The sequence below is a fragment of the Brienomyrus brachyistius genome, chromosome 21 (genome assembly GCF_023856365.1).
Source record: "Brienomyrus brachyistius isolate T26 chromosome 21, BBRACH_0.4, whole genome shotgun sequence".
Taxonomy (NCBI): domain Eukaryota; kingdom Metazoa; phylum Chordata; class Actinopteri; order Osteoglossiformes; family Mormyridae; genus Brienomyrus; species Brienomyrus brachyistius.
In genome coordinates, this window is record NC_064553.1 from 16,783,098 (window position 1) to 16,807,176 (window position 24,079).

Below are 24,079 nucleotides of genomic sequence, written 5' to 3' on the forward strand. Positions count from 1 at the left end.
GGAAGTCGAAACGTGTAAGATTTAGCTAGTTCAACCAAGCAGGCAGCTGGTTACCTAGCAACACCATTAGTGAGGTACTCTTAAAATCCATGTCGGATAATAAACCCTTCCGTAAAGAAACTTTTTTTTGCATAAATACTACCAGGAAATTAACATTTTACTTTACTGGCAGGACTTAATGAATATTTATAAATGCAAAATGACGTCTTTGAAACTATCTCTCCAGTATCGAGACTTATAGAATCACTAATTAATAATGCAACACATGATATTTATTACGTTTAAAACGTTGCATTAAATTCCATAGCATTTCCATAGCGCTCATACCACTGTTATGGCTAGTAATGCGTTTAAAATACTAATAGGACAGCAGAATGACTCAGCAGAGCTCTCTTTTCAGAGGATGCGGGTTTGAATCCTTCCTCGGATCCACCAGCGCAGAATTTGCATGATGTCTCCCACTTTCCCGCAGGTGTTCCGGTCCCCTCCCACACCTCAGGTGAATCGACGGCTGATAGGAGTGGAGAAGGTGAAAGCGCTTGTGAGTGAGTAACCTAAGACGGGATGGAGCCTGTGGGTGTACGGTGCGGTATGTCTTCCGGGGGAAGGTTCCCCCGATCACGGTCGCCTTGCGCAGATACTAAAACAGGCGGATGGTGACTGATGTTACCATATGAAAGCTTCATTGCCGAGTTTCTGAGAACTCCACACTCGTGTACTAGCAGACATCTTTGCGTGTCACCTTGGGCCTGGAAGCAGGTCGCACGTCGATGGTCTGCGACACGTGGCTCATCCCAAAGAGACAAAGAGAATGCTGGAATACCACATAGTAGAATGGCGTCAGAAATGGAAGCGCAAGGTCAAGGGAAAACGTGGACCTACAGCGAGCTTTCCGTCAGAACTTTATCAATCCAACTATGTTACAGCTGAATATCCAAGGCGTTACTTAAGTAACTTAATGTTACTCCCCGTCATTTAATGCCAGTCTCTCAAGCCTTATAGAAAGCACGGCTATAAATGTCTCTGAAGTATTTATTTGGTAATAAAACTCCGAGCTCCGAGCCCAATACGGCAATTGAGGTACATGGAGCATGTAGGAGGAAAAAAGTACAACGACCTTTAAGCTAATGAAATCATGGCACAAACACTGGTTACTTAGCTAATAATCGCGTAACAAACCGTTTAAAGGGATGCCGTTAAGTTAAAAGAATCACCTTTCGAGAAGTTTGCCTGTAGAATCTTTTCACGGTAGATTACTTTTGTAATGAGACAAATAACAGATTAAATCTCCACAATAGATTAAATTCTGACTATGGCATACCGAATACCAGAAAAAAACGATTTAAGGAATGCTCGAGTCGTAAATTTTGATTTTGTATCATCGCAAGAGGAAGTACAAGTTCAATGATCCCTATTAATAATAATGCCAGGGAATCGATACCAACCACTTCCATAATTCCCCACATTACACAATTTGAATTGTGTAGGGCAGAGTGTGGCACCGTGACGCGTAAGATCCACACCCGAAGCATAGCGTGGTTTCAGTTTTTGTGCATTTTAGTCATTGAGTGGTCGTTCAAATTTCAGCAATAGGCCTATTTTAAAGTTAAACATTGTACTGGAAGACTGTTGAAAATATACGCATTTCTTACAGATGTTACAGAGATTCAGAAATTGAGCCAGTTCCAGCTTCAGTTTTGATAATTTTGGGTAACATTTGAAATAAAGTGCAATGGCGTCTCAACGCTTTGTTTTACTTATAAACCAATCCACAAATCTTTCTATTAAACTCAAAAACCCTACTGTCCTCTCTGAAATCAGATCGGTACTAAAAAGGCCCAGTTTCACATTTAACATTTCTCTGTAAAAACATAAAATACCGAAATGTCAATTTAAAAGCTAGGGGGAGGCAGTATAGCTAAAATTTCAGACTGCCATCGATACAAACGTGATTTGTATTGATCTCTAAGTTACAAACGAGTTTTTTAATCCCGACCTGCTGTTCTCATACCTGTTTCATGATCTGCTTTTGTTCAGCCAGAACAGAAACATCTCGGTTCGCCGTCATTATACAAAGTAAATTAATCGTGAATGTAATAAAGTTAAATTTATAACACAGCAGTTCAGTGGCCATTAAAAGATCTTAACCAATTGAAGCTGAGAACTACAACAAGCGTACGACAAGAGATGAATTTTAAGTGACTAATTACTTTTTTTCGGGGGGGGGGGGGGGGAGTCCCCAAAAATCACATAAACCAGTATAGCATGAGTTTTTTTCTTATGGGGGTCCCTTATGGATTGTATGGGGAGGACAAGACAAATTGTCGTTATATGATGCGATTTAATTCCGGTGGGTGATAAGGGGATTTTTCATGCTTCATTCAGATTATGTATCGGTGTGTAAGATAGGTAATGGGGGCCCTCTACCGGCATTTTGAAAGACAACACACGCCTGAGAGGAGGTCACGCTGATGGATGACTTGTTTGTCCACAGCAGAGTAAAATTGGTGGTTACCGCGAATACAGGCACAGGAAAACTTTAATCTAGTAAATTGCCTTCAAGAAACTCTTTTGCAGGTTGAATATAGGAAACTTAAGTAAAATAGTGACACTGTCCCGGATAAGTGGTTGGAAGAAGTGATGTAATAATAATGGTATTATAAAATACTAATACCAGAAAACACGATTCATTTCGTAAATAAATTACAGGTGTGCCTTTTTGGTATAAACGAGACACAGAGCCAAATCACAACATGACTTTTATGTTTTCTGCAACATCTGGACAGCATGTTAAAGTCTGACAAGCTGGTCCGCCAAAGAGTTATTGCTCTAATTTCTAAAACCTGACAGTTTGCTAATAAACGAAGCTCACCAAGGTGTATGAAAGGCGTCCACTTTGCATCGTGTTTGAGATGCGTAGTTTCATTCAAAACAAAGTCTTTGTGGAAAAACAAACATATGAGACCAAGAATCCCATGTGTCAGCATACTGTATACATTTAGTTTGATGAGACAGATTAGAAGCATGTAGGCCTATGCATATCCATCTCTCACAGTGTCAGCCTGCGGGGTTGCCAGATCCTTCTTTTCACATTATGATGAATTTTAAAATCCCCCATTTGACACTCCTGAAAGTAATCCCCTACTGATCCACTGTTACCACCCACCGCAGAATAACAATCAACTAAAGTAAAAAAAAAAAAGACATTAAGGTGCCTGTCAGACTGTAAACTCTGCAATTTTAATCTAAGAAGATGCTGCGTTTAAAACATGCAAGATTCTTCAAAATGCTGGATCCCAGTATACTTCAGACATAGTATTACACCACCTAATGTTAACCGGAAGTCCAAGCGTCTATTTTCAAAAAGTTAAATGAAGATAGCTGGCCCTATATGGAAAGACTACAGGCTTCCTGTACATACTGGTCCTTTGTAGGCCTATCATGAAAAATCTATGTAAACTCATTCCTTTATTTCTTCTCTTTGTGTACATACACATGTACTTTATGTCGGTCTGTATGAGGCTTGGCGGAACCTGTCTTTTCTGCCCATATCACCCCTAAAGGCTGTATAGCTGACAGTAGAGAGTACTTTAAAATAAGCTAAGAATAGTGGCGTATTAATAGCAGCAAGACTTGGACGACACCACTTTTTCCATTGTACCCCGGGTTAGCCTATTTGTTGTGATTCTGTGGATGAGAGAGGAGAGACCAAGGAAGGTTTGCAGTTGTTTTATAATCGACCGTCAAAGTCTTTAAAAAACCCAGAATCACCCTATCAATAAATGTAGTGTAAGATTGCAAATGTTGGACAGTTTTTGGGCATCCCCAATACGGCGTTCCCCTTTCACTTAAGAACAGGACTGCCGATATGTAGTTCGGGTTTTAGAAAAAGAAACACACACACACATGCAATGCACTGATTTCCTGGAACAGCAGATGAATGTATTAATTTGGATAATATTAATCCCCCTTTATGTCGTGTCCTGCATGTTAAAGGACTGCCTAATCCATCCAATGCATGTCCACCAAACCATACGGGTCTCTGCGTATAGAGGTGCTGAAATCAGAAAGACCATCAACTCTACTAAGTTCTTTACACTTTCAGCCCTAACCGGCTTCGAGGAGACTATCGTTACAATTAAAACCCGGAAGCTACAGTAGCCGGAATGTAACCTTGAAGTGTGGGTATTCATACTGTATCCGAAATGCTGCTTAACCTACTTACGATTAACGTACCCGGATAAATTTAGGTAGCTGGGTAAATAAATTAATAATAAAAACGCATAACTGGTCGCGCTGGCAACAGCTGTGATGTTCATATTCTCGCCCTGCTGAAATAATTCAGGCGTAAGAACGGTTTTAAAAGGCAGGCAGAATAGCCGTGTTAAACTGTCATTCCCATTACAGTCTTTTTTTTTTATAAAGGAAACATGTTCGCCCTCTATTGCAGCGATCGGCTGCCTCTGACGCTCAGCCCAGTTCGCTCATCCTAACCCGTGGGGTTTAAAGGACCATTTCACATATACTTCTGCGGCCAAAACCATTTATCCATGCGAACAATATGCATTTCGCCCCCATTCGTAGCCAAGAGATGCAGAACTTAACCACCGGAGGCTGATATCCTACAAGCGAGAAGCACGGCGCCTGGACTGAGGGGGTGGGGGTACATTCGGATGTAAAATCGATCCCTTTAAACTGGTTCATCTGAGCGACCGGAGATCCTTGGAAGGACCATCTGAACGGTCTGACAAGCCATGCACAAACAGCGCCTCGAAAAGCCAGGCTTCAGCCGCGGGCTGGAGTCCGATCTAAGCGAATTTATAAGCAAAGCCATGATTCATTATATCGTACTTACGTTGAAGGGTCGACTGATTGTCCATGGGTGTACGATCGCTGAAAAAAATCAAAATCCCAAACGCAATTCCAAGACCGTGCCCTTGCCAGTCCGAACCTAGACCTGAAGCACCATCAGGCAGCGATGCGGTTTACCTTCCAGTTGCTCACGACAGGAGCAAAGCCCTGAAGACCGCCTGGCAGGACACCCATTCCATGCATAACTGAGGAAAAAACACCGTATGGCAATAACTGTATAATAGGGACAATAAGCTTCTCTCGGATGCGACGAGCGTCTCTTTTGGCTGCATTGCGATGACAGATGAGGTGAGCGCGATAAGAGGGAGGAGGGGATGTAGACAAAAAATGGGACGCAGGGGCAATGGTCTACGTGGGAGGATGCGCACGATTAAGACATAGAAATAAAGCACGAAGGATACTGAAAGCTAATTATATGCCAGAAACCGCTTGGGGAGACACTACTCGGTGATCCGCTGCCCCGCCGCTGCGTGTCCCTCCGAAATACTTCCAAAATGTGATATTTCATTAAATGATTCGTTTGTTACGGGACAGCCTCACAGGTGTACGAACGCGGTTTAGCGGGCAGAGATTGGCCAAACCCAGCACAGTCAGTCTGTAGGCATGATGTGAAATCTATGGTTAACGCGATGAAGGATTTCCTGAGAATATGCCGGTGATCTGGTTTAGCAGGTAACAACAGTGACAGATTTGGCCAACGGAGGGGGAGTTAACTGCCTTACGAAAACTTAAGCAGCAAAGACCATCAGAATATGTTTAGCAAAATGTGTATAGGCAGAGAAATGCGCGTGACGATGGGAGCTAGTAAAGGTTCTCTGATAAGAACTGCCACATCTGCTCCTCAGAGTTGAGAAGTGGAATGAACTGTGGGAGAAGCCGTGCAGCAGAGTGGTGACATCACTGATCTGTTGCAGGGAAGCCTGCGTCACTTGTCATGCAGGCCGGATCCGAGAAGCGCAACTTTGTGTACAGCCCGCTGCTTCAGCACGCCGTTTTATGTAACGGACTGCTCTCTCTCTCTCTCTCTCTCTCTCTCTCTCTCTCTCTCTCTCTCTCTCTCTCTCTCTCTCTCTCTCTCTCTCTCTCTCTCTCTCTCACACACACACACACACACACACACAAAAAAAAAGTTAGTGTATCTATCTAAATGGGGACCGTCCATTCATTTCTATGGGAAAAACCCTAATCCCAGTCAGGATACCCTTAACCCCCACCCATCCCTAACCTTAACCATAAGTAGCCAGCCCAAATACAGGACTTTTGGCATTTTTACTTTTTAAATTGCATTCACAGATTTTTTATAAAACTGAGGTTATCCAAATGGGGGGCTCAAAAGATGTCCCCAAAAGTAGGGAAATTTCAGGTTTTACTACCATTTGGGGACCATTTGGTCCTCAAATGTGATCTATACAACCCCCCCCCCCCCCCACCACCACCACACACACACACACACACACACAAACACACACACATATGCACATCACCTCTAGGTCCAGGCTGCTTTCAGAGTTCTGCCATCTAAGTGCTACGTTCTGAAGTCAAATGCTTTTGATTCGGTCTCCACAGTGGATGAACTGTCCTGTTTTCACATGAGCCGCAGCACTGCAAATGTTACAGGAAAATAACCTGCTGGTCATTTTTTTCGGCAAATAGTAATAATTATATACAGTTATAATAATAAGTTAATAAGTTAATCTTAATCTTAAATCACATGTATGGAATATGAATTTGTCTCCGAGCTATATGAAATACGTTCAGATTCAGTTGTCTTCACTTACTGTTTAAAGAACTTATCAAACATAAAGAAAGGCCATGAATAATTTTATTTACCATTGTAAGTCTGTATGTCATTTGAAATTGGATGAATGATTTTAATAAAAACCACATAGAAAATATACTAATTTGATTTTTTTATTCTTATATCCTACAGGCTATAGACTCCATTTTTCATCAAGATAGGCAAGTCAGAGTAAAAGACGATGAACAACATATAGACACTAAAAGGAGTGAAACCTAATAAAGCAAGTTTATGAAAATAAACCGTTCACACAGTAATTCTGGACTGGATGCTGCTGTAAGTCCTGCATGCTGATGATCTGGCTGGGCTGCATCACTGCAGACTGCGGCCCCTCACATGTTCTCCCCGTGCTTCCCGCCAGCTTCCTCCAGCTACGTCAGCTCATTCCCGTGTCCTGGAGGCTCCCCCAGCGTTTTGCCCGTGTGGGTGTGTGCGAGTTACCCACCAGCGGGTTGGCATCCCAGTCAGCATGCACCCCACCTCACACTCTCGCCTTCCCGGGATGGTCCCGAAGAACGCTGATAAAAACACACCAAAATCCCACATGTTCTCACATCTCCCGCTTTCCCTCTCTGTTTTGACTTCCTGTTCTTCATCCTGCCCTTTTCCAAATCCGTGGGCCCTGAGGCCGCAGTTCCTCGAGTTTCCCAGTGTCCTCTTTCTGTGCGCGTTCCCACGGCCTAAATTGCACCATACTTCCATTATAAATCTCCACAGAAACGCAGCACCGCTCTCCTACAAATGCTCAAGCCGAAGACGAGGCGGATGTCTCCACCTTAGCTCGCCATGCCGCCACGGCGACGCCCGTGTTTCGTGTTGATGGAAGCGCATGGCCCGCCGGGATTGGGGGGGGAGGGGGGGTGCCTGCGTCCGGGGCTTCACAGGCACTGAGCGGACATATGGTGAGAGTCCAGAAAGTGGAATCCCCACTGCGTCCCGACCGCCTGTTACAAGGCTGCTGTCGTCCTGCGGATTAAGGACGCCAAGTCTCCCCAGCTCATTCATCACCAGCACTATTACATCAGAAACTGGCTGTGCTGTTTCCTGCTCTCCTTGCCCTTGAGGTGCCTTGTGCTTGCTGTGCAATTAAAAGAGTAATAAAGCAGAATTATTCTCCTAAGCACAGGCGCAAAGATGGCACTCCAGGCCAATCTGCTCATGGCATCCGCCTCTACTTTCACACCGAAGACCGCTTCCTCTTGACGTTACGTCGTTTGTGTTGCCTGATAAAGATTCATGGCGTTTAGACTGTTTAGACCTCTGTTAGTAAAGCCTCTGATCCCCCAATCAATGGGCAAAAATGTGGGTCCATTATCCCATTCAGAATCAGTGCCAAGGCATGCAGTAATTTCTGCTTATAATAAAATATTTCTGGATGCTTCACACAGCTGTCAGCAATGATCAAGCACCATGAGAATAAAAAAGCTACCCAGATGAGTATGAAGTGGCCCACAAAGTGCGTCAGTCCGGAATGAATAATGCAAGAACAGGACATTTTAAAAAGGCATATTGCAATGCAGGGGGGGTGAAATATTCACAGGTGTGAAAGTTTGTTTTATGGGGTTTTTAGACAAAGGGGACGTCCGAAAGGGGCATCAGTGGAGCCAAGCGCGTGTGAAAGAGGATCCCGCTGATCTGAGGCGGGATGCCAGCTCTGCCTACCAACGCCAGGCCAGCCTACGGAGGAGACTGTGTGCATATATTTCACAGGTGCCACACGAAGGGCTGACTGTATAGATGCCTGTCAGTCATGCTCAGGTCATCTGCCACGCAAATCCAACATCCAGCGGCTGTGAGGCACCTTCAACCCCCACCCCCCCCACCGGTGATAAATCTCAAGGAAACTGATTTAGGAACAGCCTGCCACTTGTTAGAAAGTTGGTTGTCTCCCTGATAAAAAGCAAGACAGGACACCAAAGGCGCGCAGGTGGGATTCAGATGCGTCTCTGTCCTCTTGACAAGCTAACGTGGACGCTACGGGTGATTGGGACAGGAGTGCGGATAGCGAGACACGGAACCATCCGGAGCACTCTGGTTTTGCGGGGGACCGTAGCTGCTCTCTGCTGAGCATCGCAGGAGTTGCAATCCATCTGCTGGTGTTACCATGGAGACCGGCATCACTGGGCTACCTAGTAGGTAGCAAGGGCTGTTGTACCGGATGAGCCCGTCTTGGTGGGCTAAACGTCATCAGCCAAACGGGCTGGGCAATTCGGTAGCAGTATTTCACAAGCAGGAAAGATTATTAAACATGACACCTATATCTGCGTTAAAAATAGAGGGGAACATGTTTGAAGGCAGAGAGCGGGGAACTGTTGAGGTTATACGTAATTTGTGAATAATTGAGATGTTTATATCCGCAAAACACAGCAGTTAAACAGAAAGTAGGATTTCGAATGACCAGCTAGTAGACCTTCCTCAGATGCCTGCAAACTCCATGTGGTCGCTTGCAGTGTGTCCGTCTCTGTTAATGATCATGCTAGAGGCTCCGCAGATCACCCACCCAGACTGAAAAATCAGGGACCTGTTTCGATTTCAGTCACCTCCAAAGTGCACCATAGTAAAACACAGCAAGGTACCTCCTTCACCATGTAAAACAAACACAGAAGTATGGGCTCCATTATTCACCGATAACACAGAAAATCTTTGCTGAGTTGAAAACATAAAACATAATGTGGATTTGCCTCATAGATTAAATATGATTTAATTTCCCAGTAAAGTAATTATTGCAGTCGTTATTTCACTCCCCTGGAATGCTCTCAGAAGGTATGCTCTTAAAGGAAAGAGCCCCCACCCCATACCCCTGAAAGCCGGGTAGGCTCAGCATGTCCGGCCACCTCAACGAAGATCAGGGCAGAACATATTGAGAAGTATGTTCTCCTACAAACAGACGATACAATGGCAGTTATAGTCAGTGATGGTTATGATGTCCTGCTCCTTCAGGTGTGGAAATGTCAATGACGGGAAAACTAAGCAAACATCTCCATTCGAATAATCTAACCTTGTTGAGGCAAAGTCGACACTTCGGAGTTCTGATCAGCAATATGCGAGTCTTACCATGGAGTCCTTCTGTGACCGGCCTAAGATCACCATGATTTCTCCATACAAGCCCGAGACCTTCTGTGCTTGATGAATTAGTTAACAGCAATATGGCAGCCTGAATAACAGAGGCACAGTAATGGAGAACCCGGTGATACGGCCGGCCGGCCGGCCTCCCTTTGCCACACACGAGCGAGTGGACGAACTTTAAACAGTGTCACACTCTTCCTGGACGCCCCTGTCAACGACATTGGTTCCCAAACTGCTGATGAGATCTTCGACATGAACATTCCGAATGGAAACAACAAAAACCCTGTTGACCTCCATGATACTCATCCAGGCACCTTCCATCCCCTTATCCTGGAAATGGGGGGGGGGGGGGGGGGGGTCTGGGATACGGGACACACCCTGGATGGCGTGCCAGTCCATTGCAGGGCACATACACAGTTGCATACTGCTAGCAATTTATAGTAGCTAGTTAGCCTAACTGCACATTTGTTTAGACTATATGGGGTAAGCATGCAAACTCCACCAGTCAACCCCCAGTGTTGGAGGTGTTGAGGCAGCTGTGTTACTCACTGAGGCACAGTGCCGCCCATATTGTAAAAATGAAGCCCGATCTTTGCTGTCATCGTTCTTTTCTGTGCAACTACAGACTGAGAGACATCTGCTGTGATCCTCAACTTCAAGCAAAATAACATCTCTCGCCCCAGGCGATTAAAGTCGGGACCTTGACTTGGATTAGACTGACTTCCCGTTCATAGACTCAGCTTTGCCGTAATATGATTGGCTGAGCCTGAAGACGTGAGTCATAACGGCGATGAAGCACCAGAGCGGGGATGGATGAAACGCCAGTGGAAACGCCAGTGCGACGGCCTCGTGCCGGTCAGTGCAGCCCACTCAAGGTTCCTCAGGCTCTTCCCCGTAGCCAATCAGAGTAAGCGAAACTCCAAGGCGTACTCACCTCAGCACGAAGGTGTTGCTGCCAGGTGATCTATGCGCCGGGGGCCCGAGATCCTCACGCCATCCTGCGTCTCGCTGCTCCCAGCAGCCTCGGCGTCTCCCTGCTCCAGTCCCAGTGCCCCCAGCTCATCGCGGGTCTCACGCCCCTTGAAAAAAAATCCCCACTGCGCTTCTGGCCTTAGGGGGCGTCTATGGTCAGACCATCCATGATAGCTTTCCGGGGGTGTTTCCTGTCCTCCATGGGGAAGCACTCCTCAGGATGCAGACACTTTGGGAAGAGAGAGCAAGAGAGGGGAAAGCGGTTTATAGGGTGGCCATATCAGGAACGTGGGGGTTTCTAGGTGAAAAGGAGACCGCGAAAGCTCCTCAGACAGACTCTCATAAAGCGAGACTGGGTGCGGAACTGAGGCTTCCTGGCGATCTGCATCGCATATCGTTTGTAATCTCATCTGAATGAAGCAGTATTTAAATTAATAAGATAAATAGGGAATATATTTTTTTTTGGGGGGGGGGGCAGATGTAAAAAGTGGAGCAGTGGTCCCTTAGGTCTCTCCTATGTGGGACAAAACGCGGAGTTTGCTAACCTGCCCGCTGGTGTGTGACTCCCCCTGACGAGCAGAGCAGTAGGCGGACTGCAACAGGACCGCAGGCTTTTACCACCACGCCAGCCGAGGCTGTCAGGCTAGGGCCTCCTGATCGTCCCACCTTCTCCTTGCACGTAGATTCCGACTCAGCGTGCCCCTCTGGGGAATGTCCCGTCACTGGGACCTGTGTCGACCCCCCCGGCCTCCCACCCAGGTGGGGTCCCAAGTCGTCGCTGTTCGGTGCAAGCAAGCCCCACTCCCACAGACGAGACGCCAGCATCCCGCGCGGTTCTAGCGCATCTCCCTGCCTCCAGAACCTCTTTACGGATTAACCAGCCTGGCAGGAGCGGAAAGTTATATGTAGCGAGTGTCTTTGGGAGGGGCCCAGGGGTGTCCAGACGTCCCAGATTGCCCGGCGCTGACCTACTTCGGTATTTCTGCTCATCTTCTCGCTGAGCGATTAAAGATGTATGCTATACATGGTTATCTAGAGCAGATGCTCGGAAAACGAGGTGGATGTCCGGCTGCTCCAAGAGCCAGAACCGCAACAGCGCGGTTCTTGCTAGCGACTGATTTTTGCCACTTCCAAAGTCGATGCACCCTTTGCCTAATAAACACCTTATAATAGGCAGGGGCCCTTTAAAGAACAGGCCGGCTGATCTATGGGTTATCTGGGGGAAAAGGGGGTGTCAAATGATACAGAAGAGCGCCTCCTGGGCAGGGCACACCTTCTTGCAGCACCGCGAAGAATGCAGTAAACGCTAAGGAAGCAAGCAACTGGGAGAGACTTTTTTTATTGATGACATCACACGAGAGGTGGACTCCGATTGGCCGAGCCCTGCCCCGTCTGAGCAGGCTGAGAGCCAGCCGTGCGGTGCGCTGGGTTGCCATGGGAACGACCTGAATGGAGAGAAAGTGCAGGAGGACGGATGCGAAAGAGGGTAATTTCCCCACACAGCACCAGCGACACCCCTGCGTTACTTTGTGCTTGGGTCCGCCGCTAGGGGGGCCTCATCATCTCATGTCAAGCTCCTAACGCTACCCGCCCCCATCCTCACACCCGTAGCCCAAAGGGACCCCCAACTCACAGAGCCATCACCGAGGAGGGAAACAGGCAAGACCACGTGTGTGTCATGACCCCCGAGCAAATTCTCCTAACTTGGAGAAATGAATGTGCTTTTTGATAGTTTTGTTAGGCTCCGTCTGATCTCACAGCAGTTCTAGAAATTCAGACTGGAAAACCTAATCATTTCTGAGTTGAGAATCATCCTCTGAAATCCAGTTCAAATAAAATAATCATTTCTGTTAGCCATTATCAATTAAACAGTGATGACATACTTTATAATATTGGTGTACCACTGTTGACTCACACTTCCCAGGTTGTAAGTTCAAATCCCATGTTCTCCCCATATGGCCTGTGCTTCCTCCTGCCCCCCAAAGACATGCAGCTAAGCTAATTAGCAGCTGGAGATGAAGCGTGTGCCTTGTGATGGTACAGGTGAATACCTCAGCCTTTAGCTCTGAGATACTTGCAATAGACTCTAATGACCCTGACCAGGATGAAGAGAATGCAATTTACTGCAACCAGTTACTTAAGGGATACCAATTTTGAAGTATTCCAGTCACAGGAAACACAAGCAATACATCACCATCAGGTAATAAAAGCATTTTAATTACAGTGTGTACTAGTGTTTTAAATATTTTCTTCCATCTGTCCTGGATTACATATTCTGCAGGTCCTGAATTTTAGTGGGAATCTTCATTAGCCCAGAATTGAAAACAAGGGATAGTAGAAAAACAGAAGCAAAAGGAAGATGAAACTGATTGCAGTTTCAAATATGCAATCAAGCTCCTATCAAGTTTTCCCCCCGAATCTTAGTAATCAAACCATCATCTTTTCATGTACGGAGCTTATTTCGCTGTCCATGCATAGAGTAGATGTAAAAAGTCTCCACATCCCAGCTAAAATGCCTGGTTTTGTGTAATAAAAAAAAATAAAACCGACATAAATCATGTCAGAACTTATTCCGCTTTTATCTCAAAACTGCAATCTATACAAAGAAGGTGAAAACAAATCAGAAACTGTTTAGGGTAAAAATGAAATAAAAAAACATACAAAAAATCTGGCTGCATAATTGTGCACATCCTTTAATAATCAAAGATGTGGCTTTGTCCAGAGTCAACTGATCACATTCAATCTCATCTTAAAAAGTAATTAGTATACTCCTATCATCAATTAAAGTTACTGACTGACCTCAGATAACGTTTGGCTGTTCCTGTAGGATTATTCTCATGTCCTGTTGAAGCCCATGGTCCACAAAACAGCTTTCAGAACATGAACGGGATCTCATCATTGATGGGTAGCAGGAGAGTAGCACAAAAAAATATTCAAAACATTAAACAGAGCCCAGAGAAGACAGTCATCCCTAAATGGAGAAAATATGGCTCAACAATAGTGATGGACAAAACAAAGCTTCAGGAAACATTTTCTGTATTTTTTGATCCCAGGAGATGAAGCGCTCTCCAAGAAAAGCCCAGAGCATGCCCAAAAGCAAGCCAAGGGCGCCATCTAGTGGGATCACAAAATACAGCAAATGGTTCACGGAGTATTGTTTTGTCCACCACTACTCAAAAGTGACTCTACCAGGATCAGGACGTCCCTCCAGGATTGATGAGAAGACCAGGAGAAAACTAGTCAGGGAGGCTGCCAAGAGGCCTACAGCAACAGGAACAGAGCTGCAGGATTTCCTGGCAAGTACCGGCCACTCCATACATATGACAACAATCTCTTGTATTATTCATAAGTCTGGGTTGTGAGGTAAGGTAGCAAGATGAAAGCCTTTACTCACAAAGAAAAAAATCCAAGTCCACTAAACTTTGCAAAAACATATATCCAGTCCCTCACAGCCATGTGGAAAAATCCATTATGGTCTGATGAGACCAAGGTTGAACTATTCAAAAGATTTGTTGGTGCAAAAATAACACAGCACATCATCAAAAGAACACCATACCCAGGGTGAAGCACGGGTGAGACAGCATCATGCTTTGGAGCTGATTCCCTTCAGCTGAAACTGGAGCTTTAGTCATGGTGCTTGGAATCGTGAATAGCTACAAATATCTGTCTGTTTTGTCACAAAATCTTCAAGCATCTGCTAGGAAGCTGAAGATGAAGATGAATTTCACCTTTCAGCATGACAACGACCCAAAGCGTACATCTAAATCAACGAAAGAATGGCTTCAAAAAATGAAGATCAATGGTGTGGAATGGTCCAGCCAGAGCCCAGACCGTAGTCTGGTCGAAAATCTGTGGGATGACCTGAAGGGGGCTATGCATGAGAGATGCCCCCACAATCTGACAGCAATGGAACATTTTTGCCAAAAACAGCGGACAAATATTGCAGATATGCCGAACTGATAGACTCTTACCCGAAAAGACATAGTGCTGTAATATAATCACAGGGTGCTTCAACAAAGCATTAATTTAGGGGCGTGCACGCTAATGCAACCATGTTTTTGTATCCCCCCCCCCTTTCTGATTTGTTTTTACGTTCTTTGTACAGGTTGCAATTTTTCAGTAAAGGTGGATTGAGTTCTGATACGATTTGTCCTGGTTTCATTGTTTTTTATCACACAAAAAACCCACCACTTTGCCAGGGGTGTGTAGGCTTTTTATGTCCACTGTAGCTTTTCCTTCGTGCCGTTGAGCAAAATGCTAAGAGAGGCAGGAAAAACAGTTATACACCGCGGACACACGCTGTGTGACCAGAGCAAATACAACACTCACAGTTTCTCACCTCTCTGAGCTGCCCTGGCACGCCAGAGATATATAAATCGGTACTTGAAATCGGTAAACGCAATTAAATCAATTAAAATACTTTTCAGGGCAGTATGACGATCTTTTTTAATGTGTTGAAATTTTAGGATGAAACATTAGGATGAAATCTCTGGCGTTTGTGTGAAACGGTAATGTCTCCTTTGGTTTCATTTAGGGGTGATCTTCAGTGGTGCCTGCAGAAAATTTTCATTGGGGTGACATTCCTGGGCCATTTATATTTAAGGGGGGGTGGCCGGGCCGCACCGTGTCTCTTCTACAGTTCCGCTTAGAAAATAAAATAATCCATATTTCATTTTTATTATTTTATTATATTATGTGGGGTGACTACGTATGTACTAGGGGTGATTTTAGTCACCACCCCGTCAAAAAATAACGTGTAAAAATGTGCACCTTTGCTTGTCACTGGGGCGGTACTCTTGTAATTGTACATTTTAAGGTACAGAAATGGACTCTGAGGAACATCCCAAAGGTACAACCTTCATTTATGTACCATCAATGGTACAAGAATGTTCCTCAAAGTCTTTGTATATTAAAAGGCACAATTACCTACAGCAATGGGGTACAACTGGCAGACTCTTGAGGGTACAGCCCCGGTAACAAGCAAAGGTATAAGTTGTTTCTGAGACTGCATCTCTTAAATCTGTCCTTGGGGGAGATTTTTCTTTTGTTTCGTTTTTGAAAAATAAGCGCCAACGGGTGTCTTTGATTGGAAAAGCATCCATAATTATATAATCACCTTTTAGACTAATAAATATGTATTTGACAGGATTATGATTGTTGTTGTTGTTTATAGGTTTTGACAGAAGATATTATTGTACACCGCATGACGTTTTTGAGAATGAATTACGAAAACCTTAAAACGGTTAAGAGGTTTTTAGAAACTTTACCTCTAGTTCTGAAATAATACAATTTAAAAACTATTTTAGAATTCCAAACCGAGAAGTCATGTTATCAATATAATATAAGGATGAAGACATGAATCCGCCAAACTAGAACACTGCTGTTTAATGTACGGGGAGTATTTTGTTATCCGATATTTATTTGCACCGTTTCAGGTATGTGGGTGTATGTAACACGTACTTAATGAATTTCACTTGCGTGGTGACTAAGAAAGCTGGAAGTAAAGGGTTGCCATTTCGATCCTCATAAGCCACCTTTCCTTTCTGCCGCTGAACGATGCCAGCATCTACGTCCAGCTATATGAGCGTGTCCGGTTTAAATCCGTTAAGCTGCGTGAGTCACTTTTGATGAGAAGCAGACCGTCAAAATGAGAATTTGTATGCGGCTTCTGTAAGCTGCCCGGCAGGGCATCGAGACTCTTCCTGCGGTCTCCCGTATGACGCGTTAACGTTTTTTACATAATTACATAATTACAATTTGTTAAATAACTTAACATTTTATCCCAGAGCGAATGATCGAATTCTGTGAGCTGTGGTGTATATGTCGGCACACTAAAATGTCGTGATTATATTTAAACGTATTTTACGTAGGAAACATCTGTACCAACACGTCCGATCTTGATGACCCGCTTTAGCTTTCACACCAGCACCGCACATGGACCGCACACTTCTCACAGATTCCTCAAAGCAATTCTGGCTCATTCCCTCATCCTATACGGCATCTCCTCGGTGCTACCCCAGTCCCACAACTTGGTCCCATTTCATCGAACTGTTATTTGCTGAGTGTTATGCCGCTTTCCTCCCTCTGAGGTTCAAGGGTGTTTGATGTGAGACATGATGTGAGTCTGCCTCCTTGTATAATGCTCGGCAGTGCGGCCCAAAGGGGTGAGTCCATGTCGGGTTTTCGAGGATCCTGTCCTCCACACTGCCCCTTTCATGAAGCTATCAGGATATTGAATGATGACTGATAGCCATTATCAAGCCATTAAAGTCTACGGGTCTTTCAAAGCTATCATTAACCCCATAGTAGCATCTCTTTGCCGTGTCCTCCAGAGGGACAGTCTGATCGGGGCAACGTCTGACAGCGTGACTCACCTACCATTACCGAGTAAACTGCTAGCTGTCATATCCATTGTGCCATTCCTTGATCTCCAACGATCTAGTCTTCGTGGATAGATCTCGACTTGGAAATCGATACCTAGCTAATGAATTTCACAATGGCATGTTTTTTTCTGTGAAATAATGATAAAACCTGTTATCGCTCAAAAACTATAGTCATTTAAGTATAACGTGACTCATTACGGCAGTTCAATTTCTTTAGTTTAAGGGTGCCAGAGGTAAAGGCAATTAAGTACTTGGGCTACCGCAGTTTTACCATTTCTCTTTCCTCTTTATTATTATCGTGTTTATCTGCTTACTCGAAATGCGTGTAATCGGTTGTGTAATTAGCAGATATTAATTAGCGCTTCACAGCGCCAGGATTCCGTGTTTCATTAAGTATCGGGGGAAGGTGAAAGGGCGCCTTCTCCGAATCATTTACGTACCGCTCTCGTAACTGGGGAGAGCCTGGGGGAGACAGTGAACCTTTACGGAGGGCGGGCGAACCATGGGCCTTTACGGCGATGTCGCGATGATGTCGTTTGCGGCTTGACAGGGACCGTATTTCAATCCGATCGTTTCGACGGCAATAAAAACAAGGTCAGATAATGTATGTCACCCTGCTGTGCGGCATCCCTGGTGGAGATGGGTCTGCGCGGGTCTTGTAGGTTATTCTGCACACCCCCTGTAGTTCTTATTCAGTTGCTCTAATTACGACATGAAAGCTGCAAGACCAATGTGCTAGGAATATTTATGCAAATAAATCGAACGCGACTATCTCCTAGCTGTGCTCCGTTTTCAGACTATTAGCAGCTGAAAAACGTTGAGTTATTCCCCTTGATGCCTCAGATGTGCCGATTGAGCATCTGGGCCTAAGATTGGTGACTTTCATTCAGTCTGCCTTTGAAACCATGCCTGTTGTGACAAATTGACGTTCTTTTCTAGCCGCAGAATGTAGTGTGTCCAACTGAAAAATTCTGCAGAGTGGTTATATATCAAACCTGCAATTTTGTCCTTTGGTGGAATTACTATTGAGGATGTTGATTATGATAAGATTATAAACCTCACCCTGTTGGCTTGGAGACAGATGAAGGTCTCATGCCTGGCTCTCTGCACAATGTTGTAAAATAGAGGTAGGAGGTAGGGTGGAGGAGCGGTGGAGGCGAGGAGAAGTGACATGGGGCCCAGAAGCTTATGATACCTAATAAAACATGTTTGGGATGATTAAAAAAGAAACCTCTCCATTAAATCTTAATGGAAAATTTTGTTTTATCTGGATAGATGTTGATAGACGGCCTTGGCTGTAACACCAGGGCGGCGCCTCAGGCTCATAGTTCAGCAAAAGGACTGCAGGAGACACAGAAAAGTGTCTGGGGAGTGGTTTGCGGGCCAAATGTTTTTGGGCTCCAGCCGATAAGCATACGGGGATGGAGGCGGAAAGGTGGGCAGCACACCGGACGCTGAAGAACATCAGCCAGAGCCCATCGCCGCACACAGGAATGTAAAAAACCATGAATAGAGAATGTCAAATAATGGCCGACGATTGCAGCCCAAATGCCATATCTAAAGCAGAATCCGCCGACCAGAAAACCAGAGGGATGCAAGAGCCGGCAGCTCAGTAAGGAAGACGGACCCAGTACCGAGTAAGATCCACAGGCAGAAGAATGGAGGAGGTGGAGGAGTGCCACGCGGCTGTCCCAGGGTTCAAATGAGTGAGGAGGCATGAGGAGCCTAAGGATTTGGGGGAAGTTTGAGAAGGGGGCCACATCTAGGGACACAGAGACCCTGGGGAGGATCAGAGAAGGAGCAACAGGTGAAGAGTATACCAGGAGGTGCAGGAATGAGGAGAGGGAGCAGACCTATAATGAGCATTTGTCCCACTACCCATTAATCCCATTATGAGGAAAGTGAAGACAGAAAGCTTTCAGTAAATGAGAGCTCGCTGAATGTGGCTGAATGGAGCTAAATGGCTAAAATCATCCCTAATAATTATTTGAATGCTCTGCGCATTTCTTACAGTGCCTCTCAAAAAAAGTCGATTGCCTTTTGCTTACAGGCTTCTGTTTTTCTAACAGAACCAGCTTGCAGAGCCGGCCTTCAAAAGCATTGCAGTGGGAGTATTAATGAGGTCTTTGCGAAAGAATTGTCGACACTACTACGATCGAATGCTTAAGATTTTACATTCTGGAAGCTAATACAGAGCCGTACATAGCAAGTAACAATTTTGGTATAATTATTCATGCAGTCTCACCATACTGCCAGAATGGATATCTATACTGACTGCGCGGGCAAACCGCAGATATGTCCGAGCGGGGAGTTATAGGCTATAGTTCAAGACACTCCGTGGGGAATTAGGGGCGAGACAGGAAAGTACGCAATCACTGACAGACAGGGCCACCGCGGAAACACGGTCAATATGTTATTCGTAACAATAATGTAAAACCTCTTCCTAATATGTCAAATGCGCGAGTGCGTTTTCTTTCAGGACTAGACTGGCTTTTGCACAATAAAAGTCTTGCAGAACTAAAATCGAGAAAGACAGTAAATGAATCATATTATTGTGAGACTTATTTTTACTGTATTTTGTTTCATAAGCTGGGCAGCGGGGTGATGTGGCGGTTATAGACTGGCGCCCTTGACAAACGCGGCGTGTTTAACCTCGGTCGCGTCAGCACAACATCCAGTCGTATCTTATAGAGAGTAAATGACCGTAAATCTCGTTGGATAACCTTCAGCCAAGCCAGGCGCTGCATGTTAATGGCGTTTCTTTTTTTAACAGCCACGTGTCACCGAAAGTCATGTTACATAATTACATTTTTGAACAGTGTTCTCACAACTTTTCTGCCTTTTCACGTGCCTTATTTTCAGCCACCGGACTTTTCATTAATGATTGAAGTATGTTTTCCACTGCTTGAGCTACAGGTTAGTAAAAATGTGTGAGTTTAAGACAAATTAATGTTATTAAAGCGCCCTGAGTGATCTCCTTTCGTCTTGAATTAGATTAAGAATAAGTCGTTAGTACTCAGTGAGTACTCAAACTGTACAGCCGCTGCCATGATCCTGTAACTACTGTAACCCGACAGCCAAGTACTTGGCCGAATAAGCAGTAGATTTGGCATTCTTGATTAATTGAACACTACTTAAAATATCTGTGGAAGGAACAGAACAAAAAGGCGTTCCTGGCGAGCCGGTAGCTTGATAAAACGTGCGGGGACGATAGAAGCATAGCTAAAACCAGACTAAATGAATAATCACCGCGCTGCAGCGAAGGCTGTGATGGACAGGGGCTACATTAAGTGGTCACGGAGCTTCGCTGCATCATTCTTATTTACCAATCAAGCAAACTGGAAGCTGTGGAGGTGGGGAGCGTCGTTTCCCCCCGCCACCAGCCCTTTCAGGCGGAACAATCGGTGTCCTTCCACGGAATGGCGAACCGGTTGCTTAGAAACTAACACAACAATCGGACTCGATTCACGAATTACTTTCATTCATGACGTACATGTTGTAAACACGCACCTGTTGGCGGATGCCTCCTAGTGGCCATTTACAGAATAAACGGTGCAGTTGCCCATGTAGGTGAATTCCTGTGTGAGTATTGTAGAGCATTCCCGAAACCGTATATCAGCCCATCAATGACGCTGCGAGGCCTCTGTCCACAGCCCATGATCTAACCACAGAAAAAAACATTATAATGCTGCCAGTATCAGTCTGTGGACAAATATCACCTATCAGATGAACCCAAACAAGTTTCTCGATTTCAAAAAGATATTATAAGAGTTGTTTCGAAATAGACCGGTGCTATTCAGAAATATGATATGCAAAGAGGTTATACAACGGAAGGCAATTATGTTAGGCTAAATGCCAGTGCAGTGTGTAAAATGAAATGCACTAGATTTTTTTTTTTTATTTTAAACGAAATTATATTTAAATTAATTCTCTTCCTGGTGTATTTATTTCATTATTATTGTAGACGTTTACATTTATGAGTGTGGAAGGGAAAGTGTACAGGAAAAACAGCATGTAAGTATGCGTTTGACGGAGTGACGCATCAATTATTCACCAGCTTGTGAAAAGAAAAAGCCGAACTAAAGCGGTATGTGTTTGAACAGGGATTTCACGGGACAAATGTAGGATGTGTAAAACCGGCGTGGGTGGGAGGAAAAAAAAGTTAACGGTCACTTTTCCCTGTTGACCAGACATTAAGTATGTGTCTTTTCGCGACGATGACATAATGGCTAGGAGAACAGTATGTGAAAATCAAACCTGAGGCTGTGAAAAGTCATAATTAATCCGCGGAGCTCCGCAGACAATGCCGAACCTGGATTCATTTTAACAATTCGGAAGTGTGAACGGCACCGGCTAATTAAGCAAAAGGAAAGACAACTGGTAAGGAGAGATAAGTAGCAATGTTAGATTAGTCTGCGAGGGACCATTTCGTCGCTCAGAGAAGTGCCTGCGGCTCAGCTGTCACGCAGAGTCGTGTTAGTGCCATGGTAACCTCTCCGGCTAATTATGTGACTCACTGACAGATACAGTACAAGCACCAGAACGGAATTAAGTCAACAGCTGGGCCAGGCCACGGACGAATTAGATCAAAAAAGGGCAACCTATTGACGTGCCCTATATACAGCTCTGGCAAAAATTAAGAGACCACTCTATATTTTTAAAAAAATCTGCATTTTAAAATCCTGGTTTAATGCTGGTTCTGCTGGCAGAAGGCTGCACAGCGAGGCAGGCTACTTCCAGGCTAAAAGTTTCTAAGACAGCAGTACACAAGAATAAGACATTGGGAATGACCAGAAACTGGCCAGGTAAAGGGTGGAAGTGACTTTCTAATGCCAGAGATGACCAGCCATCAACTAATCCCGCAGTGCCTCATAAAACAGAGGATGACCTCAGGTGACCTTAAAGAATGGGTCTGAAGGGCACTGCTAGGACAGTTCTTACCGGGCTCCTACAAGCAGGACTGAAGGTCTATAAAGCAAGAAAGAAGCCCTTCATTAATGAGAAGCAGGGAAAAGCCTGGCTGGAGAGTTTGTATATGTACATATTACGCAGGCACATAGGGCTACTCATAAACTGAGAAATCAGAGAGGCTGAATTTTTTTGCTGTGCTCTCTTGATTTTTCCCAGAGCTGTATAAATGGGCAAAAATCGCAAAAATCGCCGTTCTATCCAAACCCTGCCTTCTATGGTAATTATATACAACCGGTCACTAATACAAGCTGAGCTGCTTTCTTGCTATAAAACACACACACACACACACACACACACACTCGCTGACAGCCAAATCACAGCGGCCTTTTACTGTATCTTTGGGATTTCTGTCTGTCTGTGGTAGCACAACAGTCCGAATAACCTGATTCATAGAGGTTTACGGACTATAAATTGCTGTGGCGAATGAACACGACTAACGCAGATGCAGAACGCGACCCTGGTCAAGGTACACCACTGTTTTAAATACCCGTCAACAGATACTTTGAAAGTGACCAACATAAAATCAAGCAACTCGTTAACGTTAATATTACAGAGTACTTACGAATAAGCGAATTTCAGAATGCCTCAGAAAGCGTAGTGCGTTGAATTTTTACATAACGTAAATCAGCAGTATATATGTATAAGAGAAAAAATAGCCTGAATTATTTCACGTGTAAGCTACATAAAACAAAGTTGTACAAATAAAATATATTACGTAAAACACGTTGATAGCACGTTGGTATTTTAAACGCTTATTACAGGCAGTTCCCAGTGTTATAAGCTTAACTGTTTCCAGCCATCCCGCCGACGCTTGAATAATCTGGGCAGTCCACACATGCCTCCAGGGTCACTGTTAAGAGTTACTCGGCGTAAGCGATTTTTTTCCAACAGACAAACGAAGAAGAGCGCGGTATAATATTAACTGGTGGGCTGCTCTAAAAGAATCGTGGGTCTGAGTCACTTCGAGGCTGGAGGCTAACAGTTCCCCTCGGTTGACGTCCCCTGAATTTGCGGGCTGGCAAAGTGCGATTGCTTTTACAAAACCGCATAACTGTGAGGGAAAAAATACAATGCAATATATTGAAATTAAATGCATAAACAGAGTTTACATATTTTATATGAATTTTTAAGGATGTAGGCGGGTGGCAAAGCCGATGACAAAAGAGAAACACTGCATATTAATGCTACCTGTATTATAAAGCGCCAACACCAGGAATATCACTGACACACCATACTAAATATCCCAATACACTACTATTCAGTAATAAAGCTTCATACTCAAAATGTAAAACAAAAAAAACAAGAGGCAAAAGATTGTTTTTTTTTCACTGAATAAAACCTAAGATGGAAAGATAAGTAGACTTAAACGACATATAGGTTGCGAAATACTATTAATCGAAGGGTTTAATAGATGGAGAACTGCATTTATATAATGGAACCGTGTATAAGGTGTATGTCGGGAAGAAGTCGAACTCAGTTCGACTAAGTTACTAATAATATCCATATCAGTAAAACACAGAAAATATCTATATTGACTCCAGTGATGATTGAACATTTTGGACTCACCTCTGATTTGTGGTGACAATGAAAGCCATGTAACGATCCATTAAAGCAAGAACCAGCAACTTTCATCAACACGATCTGCACTGTGGAGCAGCGCAGCACACGCAATTGTAATACTTTGACCGTCCAGACGGTGGCATACAATGTCTGAAGCCTAGGGTGTGCTTGGGTGTTTCAGATAGAGAGAGAGAGAGAGAGAGAGAGATAGAGAGAGGTATATGGGACTGACCAAGACATAAGATAGGGGTATTAAGTAACTATAACATGTTTTAAAATAGCAAATGATAAAAGGGAAACGAATGTTTCTCTACGAGTCAAGGAAGTGCCAGTTTTAAACAACCACTCATATTATCTCATAATTGTTAACTGTTGTGCAAATTTATGATTACTAGTTTAGACTACATTCGTACTGCACCAGGAGTAATAGAAATCACGAAAGTTATGAGAATATGAG

The 24,079-nt window shown here is 44.3% G+C and overlaps 1 protein-coding gene across 5 annotated transcripts in view; it reads right to left on the reverse strand.

Annotated features, from left to right (window-relative positions):
• LOC125716336 (leucine-rich repeat-containing protein 7-like) overlaps nucleotides 1-24,079 on the reverse strand; it is a 49,383-nt gene that overhangs the window by 24,184 nt on the left and 1,120 nt on the right. For 2 of the 5 annotated variants that reach the window (XM_048988511.1, XM_048988508.1), the window contains exon 2: nucleotides 10,671-10,937. Coding sequence is in view for 1 of the 5 variants with exons in the window: in XM_048988507.1 (XP_048844464.1) it covers nucleotides 4,856-4,880 (25 nt within the window). In the remaining 4 variants the exon portion in view is untranslated. Of the gene's footprint in view, nucleotides 1-4,855; nucleotides 5,155-10,670; nucleotides 10,938-22,624; nucleotides 22,838-23,628; nucleotides 23,689-24,079 lie in introns of those variants that run through there. The other 3 variants (XM_048988512.1, XM_048988510.1, XM_048988507.1) reach the window with 3 other exon arrangements.